This window comes from Varroa destructor, unplaced genomic scaffold (genome assembly GCF_002443255.2).
Source record: "Varroa destructor unplaced genomic scaffold, Vdes_3.0 BEIS01000007.1, whole genome shotgun sequence".
Classification (NCBI taxonomy): domain Eukaryota; kingdom Metazoa; phylum Arthropoda; class Arachnida; order Mesostigmata; family Varroidae; genus Varroa; species Varroa destructor.
The window spans coordinates 35,115,714-35,135,029 of record NW_019211460.1 but is presented as its reverse complement, the minus strand read 5'-3'; the positions used below and the strand labels follow the sequence as shown (position 1 = coordinate 35,135,029).

General features: G+C 39.1%; 2 protein-coding genes across 4 annotated transcripts; one reads left to right on the top strand and one right to left on the bottom strand.

Moving 5' to 3' along the window:
- Positions 1-592: 592 nt before the first annotated feature.
- Positions 593-15,665, bottom strand: LOC111254207 (putative phosphorylase b kinase regulatory subunit alpha). 3 transcript variants are annotated; one of them, XM_086975769.1, is made up of 7 exons: positions 7,393-7,767; positions 6,292-6,450; positions 5,050-5,301; positions 4,304-4,747; positions 3,966-4,143; positions 1,630-3,653; positions 593-1,236 (listed from the first exon to the last, which is right to left on the bottom strand). In XM_086975769.1, the coding sequence occupies exons 3-7, from the start codon at positions 5,287-5,289 to the stop codon at positions 775-777; spliced, it is 3,348 nt and encodes a 1,115-aa protein (XP_086831895.1). In that variant the 5' UTR covers positions 5,290-5,301; positions 6,292-6,450; positions 7,393-7,767; the 3' UTR covers positions 593-774. The 3 variants fall into 3 exon arrangements, with proteins under 3 accessions (XP_086831895.1, XP_022670549.1, XP_022670548.1); XM_022814814.2 differs by lacking the exons at positions 6,292-6,450; positions 7,393-7,767 and adding an exon at positions 14,914-15,665; XM_022814813.2 differs by lacking the exon at positions 6,292-6,450 and having other exon boundaries at positions 7,393-7,766.
- LOC111254209 (haloacid dehalogenase-like hydrolase domain-containing protein 3) lies at positions 9,178-11,133 on the top strand. Its single transcript, XM_022814817.2, has 2 exons — positions 9,178-9,263; positions 9,392-11,133. The coding sequence occupies exon 2, from the start codon at positions 9,420-9,422 to the stop codon at positions 10,164-10,166; it is 747 nt and encodes a 248-aa protein (XP_022670552.1). The 5' UTR covers positions 9,178-9,263; positions 9,392-9,419; the 3' UTR covers positions 10,167-11,133.
- Positions 15,666-19,316: the final 3,651 nt, after the last annotated feature.

The following is a 19,316-nucleotide window of genomic DNA, read 5'->3' as shown; positions in this document are numbered from 1 at the left end:
TTTCCACTACGTGCGCGGAATAAAGTACAATCATACAAAAATGGTCAGGTGTCCTTTCTCTATCCATAGCTAAATAAATTTAGGAAGATCCTAACTACTGAGTAAACCCAGCGCTAAGACGCATGTACATCTTTTCGCTAATCACCACTTAACTGGGGCCATTTGACACGTTATATTGTAACTCTTTTAGACTACCGTTTATCTTTTTCAATTTCTGGAAAATGTGCTTAAATGAGATAAATCATAATATAAGGTACACATATAAATCGACCATACGAACGTTTAGAAAATTCATGCATTAAACACTAATATAATAATCGTCCAATTAACGTGTTCAAATGGGAAATTAATCAGGTACAATATTTGAACACATATAAATTAACGCATTTGAAATTATGTATATCTTAAACAGTTATATCTAGCTATTTCATGTACTATTTATTTTCTTTTGCGAAATAAAGTACCACAAGTTGTTTCTTAATTCGGCTGTATAGTCGGTTGCCAGTCTGCTACTAAACGAGATCAGATCATTACTAAAACTAGAAGAACCATGTCGCATTTGAAACGTACCAAATCGAAATAAAGACAATCGTTAATTTAAAGCAACTTATATTTTGTAAGAACTATTATATCGATCTGTAGGCATGTTATAAAGCAACTGTGCATACGTAACACGTGAAGAGCGAACTTATTCGCAATTTGGAACATAATTTTAATATAGAATCTATGTTGAACGCTTCCGTTAAACAGGGCGGGCCTCAGCTACGTGGCACATTATCCCGACCGCTGTATATACAAGGTTGCGATGCTCCGAAGTAGATAGCTCATTGTGCCAAATGAACCTGAAGGTGCTGAATCAAGAAAATGCTCGCAAAGCTCAGCGATTTTGTTGCATGACTGCGCATCCGTTTGAGGGCCAACCTGAGCAAATTTTAGACAGCATAATGTTGAATTACCCTTGTATTGAAGTTGGTCAGCCAGAAAAAGGTCATGAGCCGTCTGCACAATCGTATCTACTCTGATATACTTCGCTAACAGCATATCCTGTTCCGAGGTCACCGATAATATCATCAAAGCCTCCACCAACATCTGGCGATATTCGGGCTGAGGGATATGATTTAGTAAAGCTTCGACCCTCAGAGCGAACTTCAATTCACCGGGCGTCATTTCCTTTGTGAGACTGTTACTGATACAATTGTTACTATCCAAAGAGATCATTTCACATTTTTGTAAGACCTGTGAAAGGGCAAAAATTACATCAGTAGCATTAGTCAAAGTAAATTGATTTAATATATGTCCGTTATATATTTAATCTTTAAGTGCAATACATACATTATTATTATAAAACGTATGTCAGATGCATAGTTGCTAAAGCGCTAAGCTTCCAAAAGCTTAATCAAAGTTTTCGTTAATGTGAAATTTTTCGCTTTTTAATTAATAAACATTTATAGAAAATTAGATAATACTTAAATAAGAGAAATACATATACTTGGCTTTATGCTGAAAAGTTTGAAATACATGATTAACATATTTTGCCCATGGCAGCCTTCAACGATTATAACCTGCTGCCTAAGGTTGCAAAATACTTATTAAACAAAGGGCCAAAATGGATGTTATAGACACACACACCTTCCAGATGAGTTCGTAGAAATCAGATGGTACACGATTTAACGCACCATCAAGTCGTCGTCTACGAAGCCACTGTCCTCGTTTAGGATCATCCTCATTGTCCTTTTCGTTGATGATCTGCGCAGTGGTACCCCATCGTGAGAAGCATTTCGACGAGAGTGACAGGCTACCAGGACCAACGGATTTAAGAGAAAATTCTCTACCTGAAAGAATGTTCTTCAGGAGATTCTGCATATCGAATGGCGATAACGATAGAAGAGCGTCGGCCGCATCTTGCGTGCAGCAGCCGAGTGACCTTTCGAGTTCTGAGCACATTACCTGAATAATGAGGCCAATTCGTAGACGGATCATCTCGTTAAACAATTGAGGTTCCGTATTCATAAACATTGCTAGATAAACAATGAGTTCCTGAGTGAGCATTGCCGTACTCTGATCACCTGGATGAGCTCGCTCGATAATGGCTCGGAACTCTTTCGTCGACAATGGTCGAGTGAGCGTATGCTCATTAGCCGGAGGCATTCCGACAGTGACTTGCTTCTGTCGAACGAGTAGGTCGGTCAAGCTTTTTGCTAGATCTTCCACACGTTTACAGAGGGAAGCAGCAAAATGCCGGACAAGACCCCATTTTTTGGCCTTGCAGGCTTCATAGTAGAAGCGCTGAAAAAGGTCCTTGACCGTGATCACAGAATGGGACTGGCCCAAGCCCGTGTCCCATGACAGTCCTTTGTTCGTGGCCAAAAAGTGCAATATATCACCCTGTTCATCTAAATCCTTAGTCTCGCGAAGTTGACGAAGCATTTCGGTGACATCCACTCTACTAGTGGCTGCGCTGCCCTCTTGGTTAGCCAGTGTGGAGTGGATATCTACCGGATCGCCAATGACAGATCGGGACCTGCTGATAATTCCAGTGATACCTGTGCGTCTCGTGCGATGCAAGCCGTGTGGCTGCGGTACGATTACTCCAGGATAATTCAGGTATGTTCGGCGGTATTCCTTGTCCAGATAGTCACGCAGCTCCGGCTTCAGCTCTTGGCCTTCAAGGAAGGAAAGATTAGAAAGACATGACGTGTTGAGAAAGTCGAAGATTGTCCCAACTGTGACTCGGGTACCGTTGATATAACCACTAAGAAGCTTCTTAAAAGCTAGCCGCAACGGCGAAGGAGCTTTGCCACTATCGAGTTGGCTACTACGAATCATAGTAATGATAGTTGGCCGACCCAGCATATTCCAACTGCTTTTTAATACCGCTATATCTGAACGCATCGTGCTAAGGAATAGGTCAATGTCGTTAACTAAATGAAACTTTTCTACATCAAGGTTCTGTGGCAGGAAGGCGTACACTTTTCCGTCCAATGTATACAGCTTGCTTGTGCTGAGTAAACCTACATCCGTTGAGAGTCTGCCGTTCAAGCCCATTTTATCGTTTAGACCTAAACACGAATAGATTTTGGAGAGCACTCTGGCAGAGCGGACTTGAACAGGAGACGCTTCCTGGATCGATTGAACGGATGGTATAAATGGCAGCAAGGCATCCTTTGTTTCTTGATCCTCGGCAAGAATAGTGACCTGTACGACGATTTCGGGCTTCTTGTTCGTACTAAACCGGCGGTTGAGCGGATCAAGCTCTCCGGGGGCGATAAGGCCTTCCATCAAGAGTCCAGCTATTACATAAAGGCTCTGAGCCCAAAGAAATGGTGCCGTACCCACTGCGTGCCTCGGCTGAGTGTGTGGATTTCGTTTTTCATCATCAATATTCTTTTCGGCAACCGCGTACATTTCCGGTACCAGGCTTAAGCCGTTCTCGTCTTTCACTAAAATTGTGTTCAATGATTTTAAGTAGCTGTCTGCCGTGACACGGTCGTTAGTGAAAAGAGCGTTAATCACCAAGTAACAAAAAAACAGTGGCCATTCACACTCGATATCTTCAAAGACACTGAGTTCCCACGGTTCATAATACAGGCGGTTGCTGTCCTCCCGAGCCGTCTTGTAGCCATCACGCAGGAATCGTTTACAACCGTATTTACCTGGTTGAAGAAATATTTCAATGATATCGAATTTTCTGTGAGAGATCAGTGAAAAGTATGAGCATAGCACAATGTAAGATCGATCTAGGTTAATAAAACTAAAATCATGAAATGAGCTTGAAAAACAGATGCTTAACGTATATCAGATGTGTATAGAAGTAATGGCAGAGCATACTTTAGCAGTGCTTTTTTTGTCAACATTTCACCCATGAGTTTAAAACTGTGCGGAGGCACATGTCTTACGATTGAACTCAAATCAGCGTTACCCAGTTTACTGGTAGAAGCTTAATTGAATGCATGCTTGCTAAATACCCTGCAGTTTTTCAATGATGGCATCCTTTGTCTTGTTGACGAGTTCCTGTTCCGAAACGGCGAATGCTGGGAAGCCAATGATGGACAACTCAGCGGCATCTACCTCTTTTGAGTTCGATTCACGTGGAAGCATTGAGCGAAGCACGGCGTCGCACTTTTGCGGCTCGTCAGCAAGAACCTAAATTAATAAGGCTCTTTCAATATTATTGAATCAAGCAAAGAACGAAAATAGCATTGGGGTCTTATGGTGATAATATACGACTATTCAAGCATTTTCATGGTAAGTTCGACACTCGACTAGTCCATTTTGCTACTATATATATATATCGCTCACTTACTTGTATCACTGACTGTGGCCCGCCGCGTCCGCCAAACAGATCCAAATCGTAGAGAGCTTCAAGGGCTGCTTTGGCCATGCCAATGGAGCTGGCGTTAAGTTCCGGCAGGCCATGATTAGTTTTGTCTCCACGCTCCCAAATACCGTAGTCAGGTACAAAATATGCAGATTCAATATAGAATACCAGGTTCTGCACAAATGCCACTTCATCCATGTTGAAAATAATTTGGAGACCTGAGGCTGTCATCTGAGCAAGCGTGAGCAAGTAAAGGGAGGTGGCGTCTAACTGTAAGTGACCCCATTCGGTATCGCCTACACAAGGGTTACCGTCGACAGACGAATACTTTGCGTGAAGACAGTCCGTCGGGCTCAGTGTTTCTTTGAAACGCTCTACTTTATGACTCTGTCGCATCATTGAAACGAGTAGCCCGCGCATATTTTTTACCTGTCATTATAATGTAAACAAAGAGTAATTAAAATCTTTAGCTTAATTAGCTATGCATAGGCGAACAAAGAGCATTAGAGGAAACACTGTAATTTATTTTTCTCGCGTTAATCATATTAAATTCATTTGAGGCAATTGTAGTGATAATGTTTTCCTCCTACAAACTTTCGCATTAGAGTACCCCCTAGCTTCCCGTTTCTTTTGGACACTATTGCGGGAAGTCATAAATCGCGCGAGCGTGCGATCTCCATATATTCCTCTGGCGTTTATCGAAGATAATAATGATAATAATTTATACTTACGCAACTCTGCTCGAGTTCGTATGCACGCGAAGGATCCACCTTTTTAACTGCGAGGCTAAGAGCCCAAACACACATTATTGTGTACACATTATCGCGAACCCATGCATGATTTTTGAATTGGCCTTGGCTTGGTATCAGGCCACTGACGGGATCTTGATGTTCCAGTATGTACTGCTGTACCATACGATTGTAGTAGTTCAGCCGCGAAGAATACATACCGGTACCTGAACTGGATGTCATGGTTGGGAAGATCTAAAATGATTAACAGATCATGTTAAAATCAATTATTTACTTTAATTAAATATCTAATTAAGGAGTGAATATAATGAAGATACCAACTGCAGGCAAACAAACGTTTCAAGATCTAAAAATGAGAGGCTCTAGCATTTAATATAATATCATCGTCTTTATCTATCAATGTAAGTTCTCAGCAGCGGCCAACTCGCTGATGATGTAGTCGGCTTAATGACCCACTAGGGATTCATCGTCGTACAATTACTTTACACAACTATAACGGATTGATGACGGATGACAATGAAATAGGATTATTGCAACGACCAAATCCCTATTCTCAGCACTCTTAAGAACGACAATTAGTATTATAATTACGGTTCCATAAATATCTCGTATTGATGATCGCAATGAGTTGTGGTACCTTCGAGTCCAATGTTCACTAGTTTAATCGGCTACTGAGTTCTGTTTCAAGCTAGTTCGTAGGTGGCACTCCGCGCCGCATTTTGTCCACCTAAAGTATTTCAGTTAGAGCGGGTTTTTTGTTTCGCCTTCTTTGGGAGTCGAAACACTGCTTGTCGGTTTCGGACACCTAGCTAAATTTATCCAAAGCGTGAGCTTGCTAATTCTAGGCAGTACAGTAATTTAGATTAAGTCATGATGTTCACGCACAAAGATATTCTTTGCTTAATAGATGCAGAAGTGTCTGAGCTAAAGTTAAATGAAATCATATTAAAAAAAAAAAAGGTCTTTTTTCATGGTGATGCGAAACGTCGGCGTACAAAACGAATCAATAAAATCATATTTTTTTAACGTGGCGTAAGTTAGAAGGTTCTTGAAATGGTTGCTGTTGCACTTCTAGGAAGTTACTCTTTTAGTATAAGTCACCAATGCCCTGTCAGAAATAAACTTTACAGTAACAACATAATCAGCCGAAAAGTTTGCCAACATGTCATTTAGTGGCCATATAACTAAATTATAAGTTAATAACACGATTGTGGTAAAGCTTACAATATATGCCTAATTGAAACGGTCATGTTTGGTGTGTAAATTGGTCCTTGAGCTTTATACAACATATTGGCTGCTTTTTTTTTTATACCATGTTAGCGTTACGCCTCGTCTGGGGAAGCTTAAAGGCACGGTCCTTCCCGACTATTTTAACTCACCCGCCTGAAATGCCACACCGGCAGTACTCTTTTGAATAGAAATTCCTGATACTAATCAGAAAACCAAAGTACAATGTATCGCGATTCATGCTTTATAAGTTAGAAGTTTAGATGGCTAGTCACTGTTTTCATGGCACGGAGCTATAGAGGAAAAGGAGTATGCAGGCAGCCACCATTTTCGACAAAACTACGCATAAAATTGTCTGCCGAAATAAACTGCATAAGAACTTTTGCCTCTATTCGACTGAGTCGTCGTCTTCCATACGAGCACCCCATGACAACTTCTTTAACTTCTCATTAACTAGAATTACCGAGGATGAATACAACAGGTAGGGATACAAGGGCGCGAATAAATCCTGTAATTATGATTGTTACACGACGAACACGGGACTTTTACGTAGAAGTATTCGTGAGTTTCTTGAAACCCTCTCTCTCCCACAATTTACGTAATGCACAACAGCGATTGTGGCAGGCACCACATCTTGCGGCTTCTTACATATGTGCCATATGTACCCTTCAAATCATGTATTTATAAATTCTTTTTCTCTTTTTTACCGCCTTTCCCCTATCCATCCATCGACACTGCCTATCTCCACTGATCTTCAGTGGCGCTTATCTTCCTTCAAGCTGTAGCATATATTCTATGGCAATGATAATTTGTCTCACATGCAAATTATTGCTGGTTGTGTTCGCTTGACAATATAATTATGCTATAATACATGAAATGAAAGCTCTTCAGCTATGTAGATACAGAGTAATGGTACTACACTTTTTTGAATCTCTGCTGTCTTGGATGCTCTTGGGCGCCCGCATGCTTTATGACGCACACCATCTTCTATATTATAGTATGCTAGTACTGATTCGGTGCGGTGTTCAATAGCACCAGGTTCATTCGCTTTCGCTCGATTAATGATTGTACTTTTCTTCTTTTTTTTTTTTTACCTACCTTCTTACTCTCTCTGTCTTGACTCGTTAACCTCTGAACCGTGATTTGGGCGGTAATTTCGTTTTACAAAAAAGTCATCACGAAACACTTGCGATAACAGGGCATCCACTTGCATCAGACCGGCGCTTCGAATTAGCCAGTTCGTAATAGACCTACGAGTGGTAGCAAAGGGGAACCTCAGTTATGACTTAATGTTTGAATCGAAAGGGTTAACTAGAAGTAGCGGTGGCAGCACAAACAACAATGCCGCTTGTTCAAATAGTGCTCACTGATCGTTCAAACGTTGGCTGTTGAGATCATCGTGTCGAATCACAACAGAGCATCGAGACAGTAGCAGCAGCATTAGCGGTAGGTTCAAGTCAATGATGATGACGTCGATATTGCGCGTGCCCTTTCCCCTCTGCGCTCTGGAATGAAGTGTGCCTTTCAGTTAAGCTGCAGGACAACGCCGCCATTAGCACAGTAAACTGATACGGACTTAGACTATTGCGGCTGAGATTAGAAGTCATTAAATTGTCGATGGGTAAATGTATACTACGAGGTTAGGGCGAACAACTGGTTCCGGAAGAAGGGACCAACTGGCCTACCAAGATCAAAGGAACGCGATAAGAAAGAAGACACACCGTTGCTGGGGTATATAGGCATTTCCCTCCCTCTCAGTATAAAGCTATTTAATGCCTGTCTGCCTGTGTATCAGTCTATACCGCATGGTGCATGCGCGACCATTTCTGTCACCTGTAACTTGGCTGGCTTAGAGGGCAAACGGTACGGGGCTTCCTATATACAATAAAAAACAATAAAAAGGCCACAAAGGTTCAACGTCGGACAGGGGGGAGGGGGAAGCGGGAAGCCGAGCGAAGTCGAAGATCTAACTTGGAACAATTGTCCATAAGGAATGAGTTTTAAGTGGTCATTGAGGTATATAGTCTAAAAAACTAATTTTATCATTATTACTTACGCGGTTAACGCAAGGTATCTAGGATATGTATGTCTGTATATGTATCTATATGGTATGTATCTAGGATATGAGGTCTAGGTTCAAACCAGAACACAGACACACTTCGTTACGTGCTGGAAGTCAGCAAACCCGGTTCTATGGTGGGGGCCAGCCGTTTGATGGAATGCCCAACGGCGATACCGAATATTATCCGGATAAAGGATTGTGTGCTTAGCGTACATTTAATCATTGTGTTCTACTTAGAAAATAAAAGCGCTCCTCGAGTGCACTGAGTAGCATGAGCTCTGGTCACCCTCTGTCTGTATTTAATCGTACGAAAGTCGCTGATACTCCAGATGAACGCCATACTTCGATGGATGCGTGCATAAATTTTACAACCGCGAATTAGACCACTGTTGAAAATCTGGGAGTTTTTTTTTATATGAGCCTCATTCGTAGTTCGGTTAATCCTCATACGTACCTGCGTACTCCCCCCATGATTCGCTGATTGCATGAATTAAATTATATGCAAAAAAATGCTAGAAAACTAATCTATAAGTCAAAATGTGCATTTTAATCTAAGAATTTGTAAGCTACATACTTGCAATATTGTTCCATTGATATAAATTATGCTATTTGGTTACAAGTAAAGGTTGTCACTCATTAGATAAATCATCATTAATTAGAAAGATTGCAAGACTCAGATGATTCATAGGATGAATTTATATGTTATGTGTTTTCATAATTCAGAACAAACGACATTGAATGCCAAAAGTTTGTTCACAAGATGATGCGGTGTAGCTTGATTTAGGCAAACCGGTAGGCGGGCCTAGCAGACGCTCCCTGTCTACTGCGAGGCTCAAAATCAACAAAGAAGTGTACGATTGTTATTGTTGGTGGTGCGCTTAGTCAGCCGATCAGTTTACGTATGAGAGTAAGTCGTTGTCGTTTATTGTACTTAATTTCCAAAGACAAACAGTAAGCTCTATAGGAATTTTTCTGAAAAGTGCTGGTACTTAGCTACCTCTTCCTTTCCATGTGTTTCTGTCGGTAATATATCAGTTGGCAGAAGGAATTCGGTTTCTATAATATGCAAGGAATTCGATTGGTATCATTTGATGTCACGAACACTTTGATCAGACTTAGAGTGCCTTTGGGAGTGGCTTATCAACAAGCATGCATGCAATACGGAATATTTCTCGACGCTGATCAGTTATCCACCAACTTCAAGGCCCAGTATAGAAAGGCGTGGAACAAGTTTCCTAATTTTGGGCACGATACAATTGGATGTCGCCAGTGGTGGTCTGCTGTGGTATCAGGGACCCTTCATGAAAGTGGGTTTGAGTCGTTAAGTAAGACCGAAAATGAGAAAGTTTTCGAGAAGATTTTTACACAGCTGTATGACTCGTTCTCAACAGATGAATCGTGGACACTCGACCGGAACGCTTTAGAGGTCCTCGAAAAGCTTAAAAAAAATGATCAACAGCTTATCGTTATTTCCAATACAGATGACCGTCTAGAGAGCATCTTAACGAATCTCCGAATTCGACAATATTTTGATGTTGTAATTAACAGTTACGAAGCAGGTGCGTTCAAGCCTCAGAAAGAAATTTTTGATCTAGCCATTTTTTTAACATATGGATTTAGGAAATGCCTTGCACGGCAGGCTGTGCATATTGGTGACGATTTAGAGTGTGACTTTAACGGCGCAAGAGCAGCTGGTTGGTATGGACTTCTCCTCGATCGTCACAATAGAAACATTCAAATTAACAAACAATTTCAACTAAGGTCCCTCCTTGAGATTCCGGCTAAGCTAGAGACAATGCAATGCAGTTAATAGAGAACATCAACTAACATCACTGGAATTAACAGTTAGTATTTTTAATCGGAGAAAAACATGTGTTATACGCATATAGAAAGAAACTTTACTAGCAAGAACTACCGATTTGTAATAACATTAAGCTCGTTTCTGGGGTATTAGGACTTTAATATATAGTTACCATTCTTGTTTAGTATGTTATATTATTGCGTAGTATATGCTTAGTGTTGTAGCAAGCAGCATTTGTAAATATAAATATGTAATAAAAAATGCGTACAGACAACGACAGGGCATAAGCTCTGTTATATAATACGCAGCAAGTAATAAATAGATCTTTTGGTTTTAATGAACAGCAAACACTAATAGATAAAGGTCTTAAGTGACAAGAACGAAACAGATCTTGTATGTACTGACGGTTTAGAAATATGGAAATATAATGAAATACTTTACTAATTACAGTTTTATCGAATGAAAGGTATTGTTCCTTTTAAAAAAGATAACTACACTGATAAACTTGCAAAAATATATTAATATGAATAATACGGGAATATAATAAATTATGAAGTATGTTTTTTTTGTTGCTGCAATTTTTGTATACGCTTGAATAATTTGTTGGTGTTTCCATAATTCAATGATACTTACCACAATAAAATATAAATTACAAAGTCGTCCAGAAGTTGTATGCAACGGTAGCTTTACGGTACGGCGAAGTTTACAAACTAAAAACTAGGGAGTTGGTCTGCAGTTCGAAAAAAAAGGAGAATATTTAAACGATTTTCGCTTTAGCTAGAAACCGGTTCTTCCTTTACTGTGAACGTAGGCCCATATAGTCAATCGATACACGATCTATTAACGACAACTGGCTGGAATCAGTGTATGATGCAGCCAATGGTGCCGTTTATAATCTGACTACTAGCCAAATACAGAAAAAGATCTAATTGGTCATGATTAATTTAAATAAATGACTTTAGGAAGAAATAAATGACTGACAAGTTCTCTTTATTTCGGACAGAACTTGCTGATATAGGCCTAATTAGTCCAACAAATGCCTCTTTTTTTGGACCACCTGGTTGAAACCAAAAATTGTCGTTTTTTTTCAGCCATGAATGAATTTATAAATGTTAGATAAATTCATGGATCTAAAAATAATAATTATATATAATCTATTCAGTGTTCTACCAGTGCCTTTTTAGTATAAATCTTTTTATGTATTTTTAAACCGTCACTTTCCAGGTGTGTCGACTTGAACTATTCTCTTAGTTAAGTGTTTCGATGCCATTAGGTATTTAGCTGGGCAGTATTGAACATGGGTAACATTCTTAAAACACTAGCATGAACGGTACCGGGTTGAGCTGCAAGAAATTTCGTATTAGCTCTAGTCTCCTTTCAGTCATCCCCACCCTATCATGTGTAAAGAGTCTTACCTGCTTTAACATTCATATAGAAACATGGTTACAAGACTTCTCACAACTTTACGTATGTGTGAAAATTGGAGTATTTGCTAAAAAAATGCGACATAGCTTTTGCAACTAGCTTGATTTGAACCACAAACATGGAACTGATATACCACCCAAGATGCTAGTCGAAAGATTTACATGACAGTGTTGTATTTTAGTGTTTTGAATAGTTTGTACAGTTGCAAAGTTCCAGCTGTTGTCTATGACACGAAAAAAGCAAGATAAAAAAACATCTCGGTGTCATTTTATGCATTGAATACCCAAAATGATGACTTCAGCGCCCGTTTTATTCCACGTTAGACATGGCGATACTTTCTGGTATTTCCGCTACGGCAAGGAGACGTTCAACGAACGTGACAATGATATAACACCCCCATGTACCGCTGCCCGTTCTCCTGTATAGTTCTTACAATAACTATGAATTAAGCTGTTTATCTACTTGTGTAGTTTTTCTTTCTATTTCTTAATTGAAAGTTAACGCTGTTAAGTGTTTAGTGACGGCAGAGATAATACAAATATTAAATCTCAACACACGCTGCTTAATGCTCTATAGATAAATCTGGCGGTAGAAAACTATTCCCTTATGTTTACGCTGCCAAAATTTGCTAAAGGATTCGAAAATGCGTAAAAACATGATTTTGTTATTGATAAAAATATACAAAGATAGAACATCTTTAGAACTTTGTAAATCTTTTATTATATGAAGCATTATAGTTCGTCCATTTCCTTCTGTAAGTAAATACAGTGTCACGAGTATTTTCGTTTCATCTCTGCGACCCGATCTGCGATCATAGCACTTGAATCTTGTCCTTCGGTGAAGTATGGTACAAACGGAGACCTTCACTAATTAATAATAGTTGCCTTGGTGCTACCGTTGGTAAGCATTGTGTCAGGCTGTTAGACAGTACGTCGAAGCTTACACTTTAATGGCATCACCTCAGGTAAATGTACTACTTACTTATTTATTAAATATTTACAGCAGTACTGCGGACCGTAGCTGTAAGTAACTATTTTGTTAATATTTATTTGTATCGATTCATTAATTCTGTTTTTAATCATATTAACTAAGAAAGGTCAGTTGTTACATACAATTTTTCTTCTTTGACTTTTCGGCACTAGATAAGGTCTCTGGAGCTGAACCAAAACGTAACGATTATTCGAACGATTCTCCAAAATGTTTAGCCAAGATATTTAATGGAGTTTTGCCATTTATAAACTTCTGAACTCTTCTGAGGCGCGACCTGTAGGAAGTGTTCGGATTAAATTTGTAGACCATATTCAGTTCCACGCAGACGTACTGAGGTCAGATTGGTGAATTGAAATATTAGCCCTATACAAAGTGAGGCAGCGATAGCAAACGCAGAACGAAATTTCGCGCAGCTCAAACGCTGCTGCCCGATATCTTGAAGGGCACTCACCGCGTGTAGTCTACTTATATGCTGATTAGAACTAGGTACGAATTATATGACGTTCAGATAAAACAATAGGCGTGAAAAAAAAACATTCAAATATGAAAAAGAATTAGCATACTGCAGAGGCAGCACAATATCATGTGGCAGAAATATCAACACGTTAAGCAACAATAGCAAATCAAGCTGTATTGGCTGTATACATTTAGAGTGGCTCAAAAGTTTCTGAACAGATGAATAGAATTTGAGTACTTCCAGAAAAGCTATTCACTGGCGTTTGAAAACCAAGTTGTGTCAAATTGTAGCCTAATTAAGGAGGTGCACTCGTATACTTAATGTTGATTCTACAATATTTAGCTTTCCTAGCACACATATCGTTTTCACTGTGACTCACAAACGATATGTTGTGATACGAGATACGTATACTATGATTTTAGGTCCCCATTAAACTACCGGAAGCTACTGCATCCGCTTGACCCACACTCAATAAGTAAGAAATGTTTCACATAGAGAATTACTGAAAGAAACTCGTCTTGGCATAGTCGGCACATCCAAATAGCTAAAGAGTTTGAAGTTCAACTATATTTTAAGAAACACATAGAAGCGATTCAAACCCTGTTATCAAACGAGTATTGATTCAACTGTATACGAGAAAGCGTGTATGCTAATACGCGACTATAAAAATTACATATCCGTTCGGTATTACATTTGCAGGATTCAAAAGATTTTCTTTTTAGAATAGCATCACGGTCTGTTGTGACGTTTATGTAGTCACAACGTATTTAGATACTGCAAGTTTAGAAAAATGAACTGCACTCAAGTTAAGGTGTCGTACTGGCTATGTCTTTGTCCTGAGTCAAACAATAGACGTTTTCACGACTGCCCACAAAGCAAGACAATGCGATTGACACGCTTATGGGGAACCTGTGGATTTCGGTCGCTAAAATGCACATGTTGGATTAACAGCACAACAACTCTGACCAATCGTGCGCACCACTAAAAAAGTATTATTACTGAGATTTATAGCTGCTCATATGATTGCTATGTCGTTCTGTAGGCCTGTCGCGGACATCCCAGTAAGACCTACCTTGAATAGACTCCTAGTGGGAGTAAGTCCCTGATTTCACACCTAAAAGAAGGGGATTCAGAGGATTTGTTGACATAGGATAATAGCTAAAAGTGTTGTATGAGCAATATCAAAAAAAAAAAAAAGAAAGAAATAGAAAACATGGAACTCCCTGTTCCCCACCTCGAACTCCCACTTTTCGAATTCACATTCGATCATCACACCGCGAAACTACAACGGATTTGCAAAACATTTCTTCTACTTATATATTAGAATACATGCATACTTTTCAATGCAGCCAATTAGACAACGTAGTTAATTCCTGGTGCTACGGAGGTATAAAGCCAACCACTTGTTTCACGTAATTGTCAAGTGCATTCTTGTACTATCTGACTTAGTGTAAATGTCTACGAAATTTCGTTTGCTATTAGTCGCAGTTTAAAAGTTATTTAAAATTTAAGTCCTCTGGACAGCCCCGCATAATCTAATAAATTGAGTCATTCAAATAAAATGAATCACCAGCGAACAACTGTTTATAATAGCCACTAATTAATGGATGGATTATGTAAACTTTTGTTATAGGCATTGGACTGGCTTTTAAGTTCTTCATGATGAATTGAGTTGAGTTGATCCCTGAATGGCGCAGCTTATTCTGAAACCATTGCCTTGTATACCATAAGTGGGTCTTGACTTTTTCAGTCAATCTGAAATTTCGTGAAAAAAGTACTTGACGAAAAGACCCGACCAAACATTTTTGTTATTTGTTTCGTTCGCATCGGCAACCTCTTGGGGTTACTGATGGAGTATCGATGGAGTAGTGTTTTATCTCTTACCTTGTAGTAGTATCCACTTTGCCATCCATTGGATACCAGCTCCACATAAAAGCACTGACACTCGTAAACTAGACTAGATTGCAACTACTGTTGGTTTTAGAAAAATAATTAAAAACCGACAAGGAAGAAGGTAGAATTCAGAAGCGTTCAGCACTCAGAAACAACGCGTACCCGACGCTTCTTGCAGCGTCACGCTGTCTTTGTCTAACTCGCACTTTATAAGGATTACGAATCCTCAACAGGGATGGTAGTCCTTATTGTAATGTGAAGCCTTCCTTAGGCATAGTTCCATATAAATTTAAAACATTTCTGGAAAGAGGTATGATCCGCTGCCCCGTAAGCTTGCTGATTCCAGAGCGGTGACTCGTTCTTTTGATTGAGTGCTGCGTTTGTTTCGGCAGGAGCGGAGCGAAAAATTTCCCACTTCTCCACTTTGAGAACGAACTAGACAAATAATTGACTGACTACCTTTCGATGTCCCACAGAAGTACGAGTTATCCGGATCTCTGTCGCTAACCATTGTTGAAACAGGTCAAATGGTCATTCCATAATAGCGTTACATGTTGTTCGTTGTGTTCGACGGAGATGCGTATATTGCGAATAGGGTCCATCAGTTATAATTAGCATAAGATTTGGTTCCAATGATTAATCTACGGGATTAGGAAAACTCTTGCACCAACAGCAGGCAATCTACAAGGTTACTGTCAATATAGACCCTCTAGCTAACTAGCTGCGTGACTGCATTCTTTCATTACGGAATTATAGCATGTTTACGCAACTCGTGTTCGCCATATACGGTAAGCAATGTACGCAGCTCGGTCATAGATAATCAGTGAACACTGAAGAGGACCTAGCGATATTTACAGTTGTATTCAACAGCTTGTCAATCCGATGCGCGTAGCATTCAGGCAGTGAGATACTTCCACTTCCGCTATCAACACTAGTTCTTATTAGTTTAGAGCTCGCCCGCAGTTTTATTCGCACTCATATAATTGCTCTATTTATAATTTAGTTTTACACAACGATTGCTCGATAAATTGTTTTCTAAAATTTATGCATTTTGTACACAAACTCACAGCGATATTCGGTCAACTAAGCTTGAGATCAGGAGACACTGTTTCAAGCCCACTAATGACACGTCAGTATTGTTACACAGTTTGTATGGCTAAAGAAAGCTTCCTTGTTTTTATACACACTGGACAATTAGGGACGTCCGATGCATGTGTACTTGGTCATAACTTGTGACAAATGTCTTTCATTGAGTCCAGTGCGGGTTAATATATGCGTGTGTATCAAATCACGTCAGCAGAAAATCTGTTTAAAGAAGTCATTATTGTTCCGTTATTCTTTGGATGGCCTCCCTTTTCCTTCGAGCTATATGTATTTGGTAACATTTACCTAACGAGGCAGGGATGATCGAGTCGAGATGATCAGATGGCGATGTAAGTGGTTTGGGCGATGGAGATTGTTTGGAGCAGAACTGCGCCATCGTCTGGATGTGGTGTTATTCATGCGTATTGCAGCCACACAGTAATATCTTCGTTCTTCTTTCAGATTTTTGTTTTAATACACATGAAATGGAAAGGACTCTCCGGACACAACAAATTGATTACCCTAATTTTATATACTAATTCTACTTTCATTTTCCGAAAACAGTTTATAGGGCAAACAAGGTCATTCCAAATGGGTTAACATGAGGTTCCTGAAGAGAGATAGCTTCAAAAATTGCGGATTTTTGAACTCTCTCTCCGAGAAAGCCATTGAAGGCAGTCTGCATCGGTGCAGTATTAAATTATATGGTAATATTCGTTTCAACATTTTTTTTTTTCGTATTTTTATTGTACCTACTTTTATTGTAAGTCCGATAGGTAACATTCTGAACTCTTTTTTTGTGACTAGAAAATCTATTTAATAACGCGATCCTTCTTTATTTTGTAATCTGGTGGCCTACTTTTGATCTCAAGCCTTTTGCTACATCAGTAGTATTGAAGCTGTTATACTATTCTTAGATATGGTCTCTGTGTTTGCGAAAGGGCGTGCAGATGCACATATGATTTATCTACAACGAAGGTATTTGCCGTAATGTACAAAGTGATACTTTTAGCAGGCCATCAGTGTTTATTTACAAAGAATAGCTGACGTTAAAACTAACACATATTATGGACATGTAATTTACCCAATGAAATGTTTGGATTCCTATATAAGAGCAACATAAATGGTCGCCGAAAATCTCAAACGCTTAAATAGACTGTTTTTGTGACAGGGTCTCTCCAACTGAGAACGCAATGTACTCCAATAACAGGGAGCCGTACTGTAAAATATTGCACATTAGTGATTTGAGCACTTAGACGATTTCGTAGAAAGGGCCACGAAACCCAAATAGAAGATTAACGTCACAATCTGTGTAACAACAAGAAAGCAAACTGTACTTAGAAAGCAGCGTTCTAATTTTTCATTGACATTTCACCCTTCACGAAACTAATCCAAATTTCTTGAAACACTAGAATAGAGATTTTACCGTTTGACTTCTTTCCTTCATACTCGTTTTCTGTCGTGATATGGTGTTTGAGTGCATTGTAAATGAGCGATGTAATAATGAGACGACTAAACTAGTATCTAAAGAGTAGAAACTCGTATACGTCGATAAAGATGTAGCTGATGGTGAATGAAAAAATGCCGCAACAAATAATCTTGTATAAACCGTTGCATAATGGCTACAGATGCATAAAGTGAGACGGAGACAAATGAACCCCTTCCATCTCAAACATGTACCGTTGTAGCACCAATTGCAGACTGCATTATCTTTCTTTTAATTTAGTTACTCGTGCCAGTCAAAATGTGCGTTAGTTAATATTGTAGATTTTACATAGTGATTTATTTGCTTTCTACGGGAATCTGGCCATTCTGTTGCGTACAAGTCTGTTGTCCAAAGCGGCCGTCTTTATTCTATGCAGGCGACTCTGAAACTGATTACCTTGTCCGCATCTACGCGAAATAGAAAAATACCTCTTTCACTGATCTCTTTAGCCATGCGTGAAAGTTCAAAATAATGCCTCACATAATGGCTTCCGGAGTGTTCCCGAGTATGGCTAACGACATCTTTTCGCTGTTTTCTAATAATTCCTTCGTGGGCATCGCATGTCTTGCATCGCGTCTCAGCCCTGAAGTCCCAGAAGAAACATATTAAGCTACAATAGCATATGTAGGATTGATGCATATGTAATGCCAATTTTTGTTAATTTCTAAGTTCGTGAATAGACGATTAATCTTCTATACATTATTAGAAAGCTCGCTACATCTTTTTACAAACAAGGGCAATAGGCAATATTTTTGTCGGAGCGAGCATTTTTACTTCAGGATCAAATGTTAAAGATTGGTATCCTTATTACCCCTTTATGTGATTAGAAGGTTGTTGCCACAGCTGCGTAGGGCAAGTGTGACGTATACGACGATCGTTGGGGTCTAAACCTGAAACAATAATTCGCCTATGATGATCTAAACGAAATGAAGGTAGTGTCAATGGCAGCGCAAAAACGGCAGTTCCAACGATATACACGATATTCTAGTTCATGATCAAAGAGAACACTGAAAAAGAGTTAAACCAAGGTAAATAAAAAAAAGTAAAAAACTTCAAAAAACACTATCATGGTGCGCAGCCAAATGCAATCCAGGTTAATAGTATTAATCCCTGGTTACACACCTAAGCTTTCTTTTACAAAACATGCATTCCGAACAGACTAAAAAATTCTATTTAAAAATAGAACATCTAACAATATAGTACCCTATAGCCCGAAAGAAAAATAGGACCGAAGATATTAAGATAATAGTGAAACCTATGACACAAAAGAATAACCTTAAATTCCTTATTAGACATATGACTATAATTTTTACTCTCCCGCCTGGCAGAGAACCTTTACAGTTGTTTTCGGAATCATAAAGAAGCCATTTTGTAGATGTTCCTTATAGATTACTATAGGGTGGAGCATCTAAACAGGATCAAACCTTGGCGGGCTGTTTTGTCGATGAGAGCATGCGTTCATCTGCTGTTCTCGCTATTAGAAGAAGGATTGTTTATTCCAGAACAAGACAAATTCAACACAGCAGAAAACGTCGTTTTCGCACTTCGGACAAAAATCAGCTATGGTTTTATTTCTTTGCACTGGATAAACTCCCACCAATAACAAAAATTGTATTTTCGAAATAAACAGTCAACGGTTTTTGTTTCCCATGCAGCTTCTAAAAGATCGGAAACTATTACCGTAAAGCAAACCAAAAATTTCTCAATAGGTTGCTCGACAATTGTCAAATAATTAAAAAAACTCTTTTTAATACACTGGGACTTTTTATATATACAGTATCAATTCAGTACAATATCAATTATCGACTGGCTGCCTAGATACCCT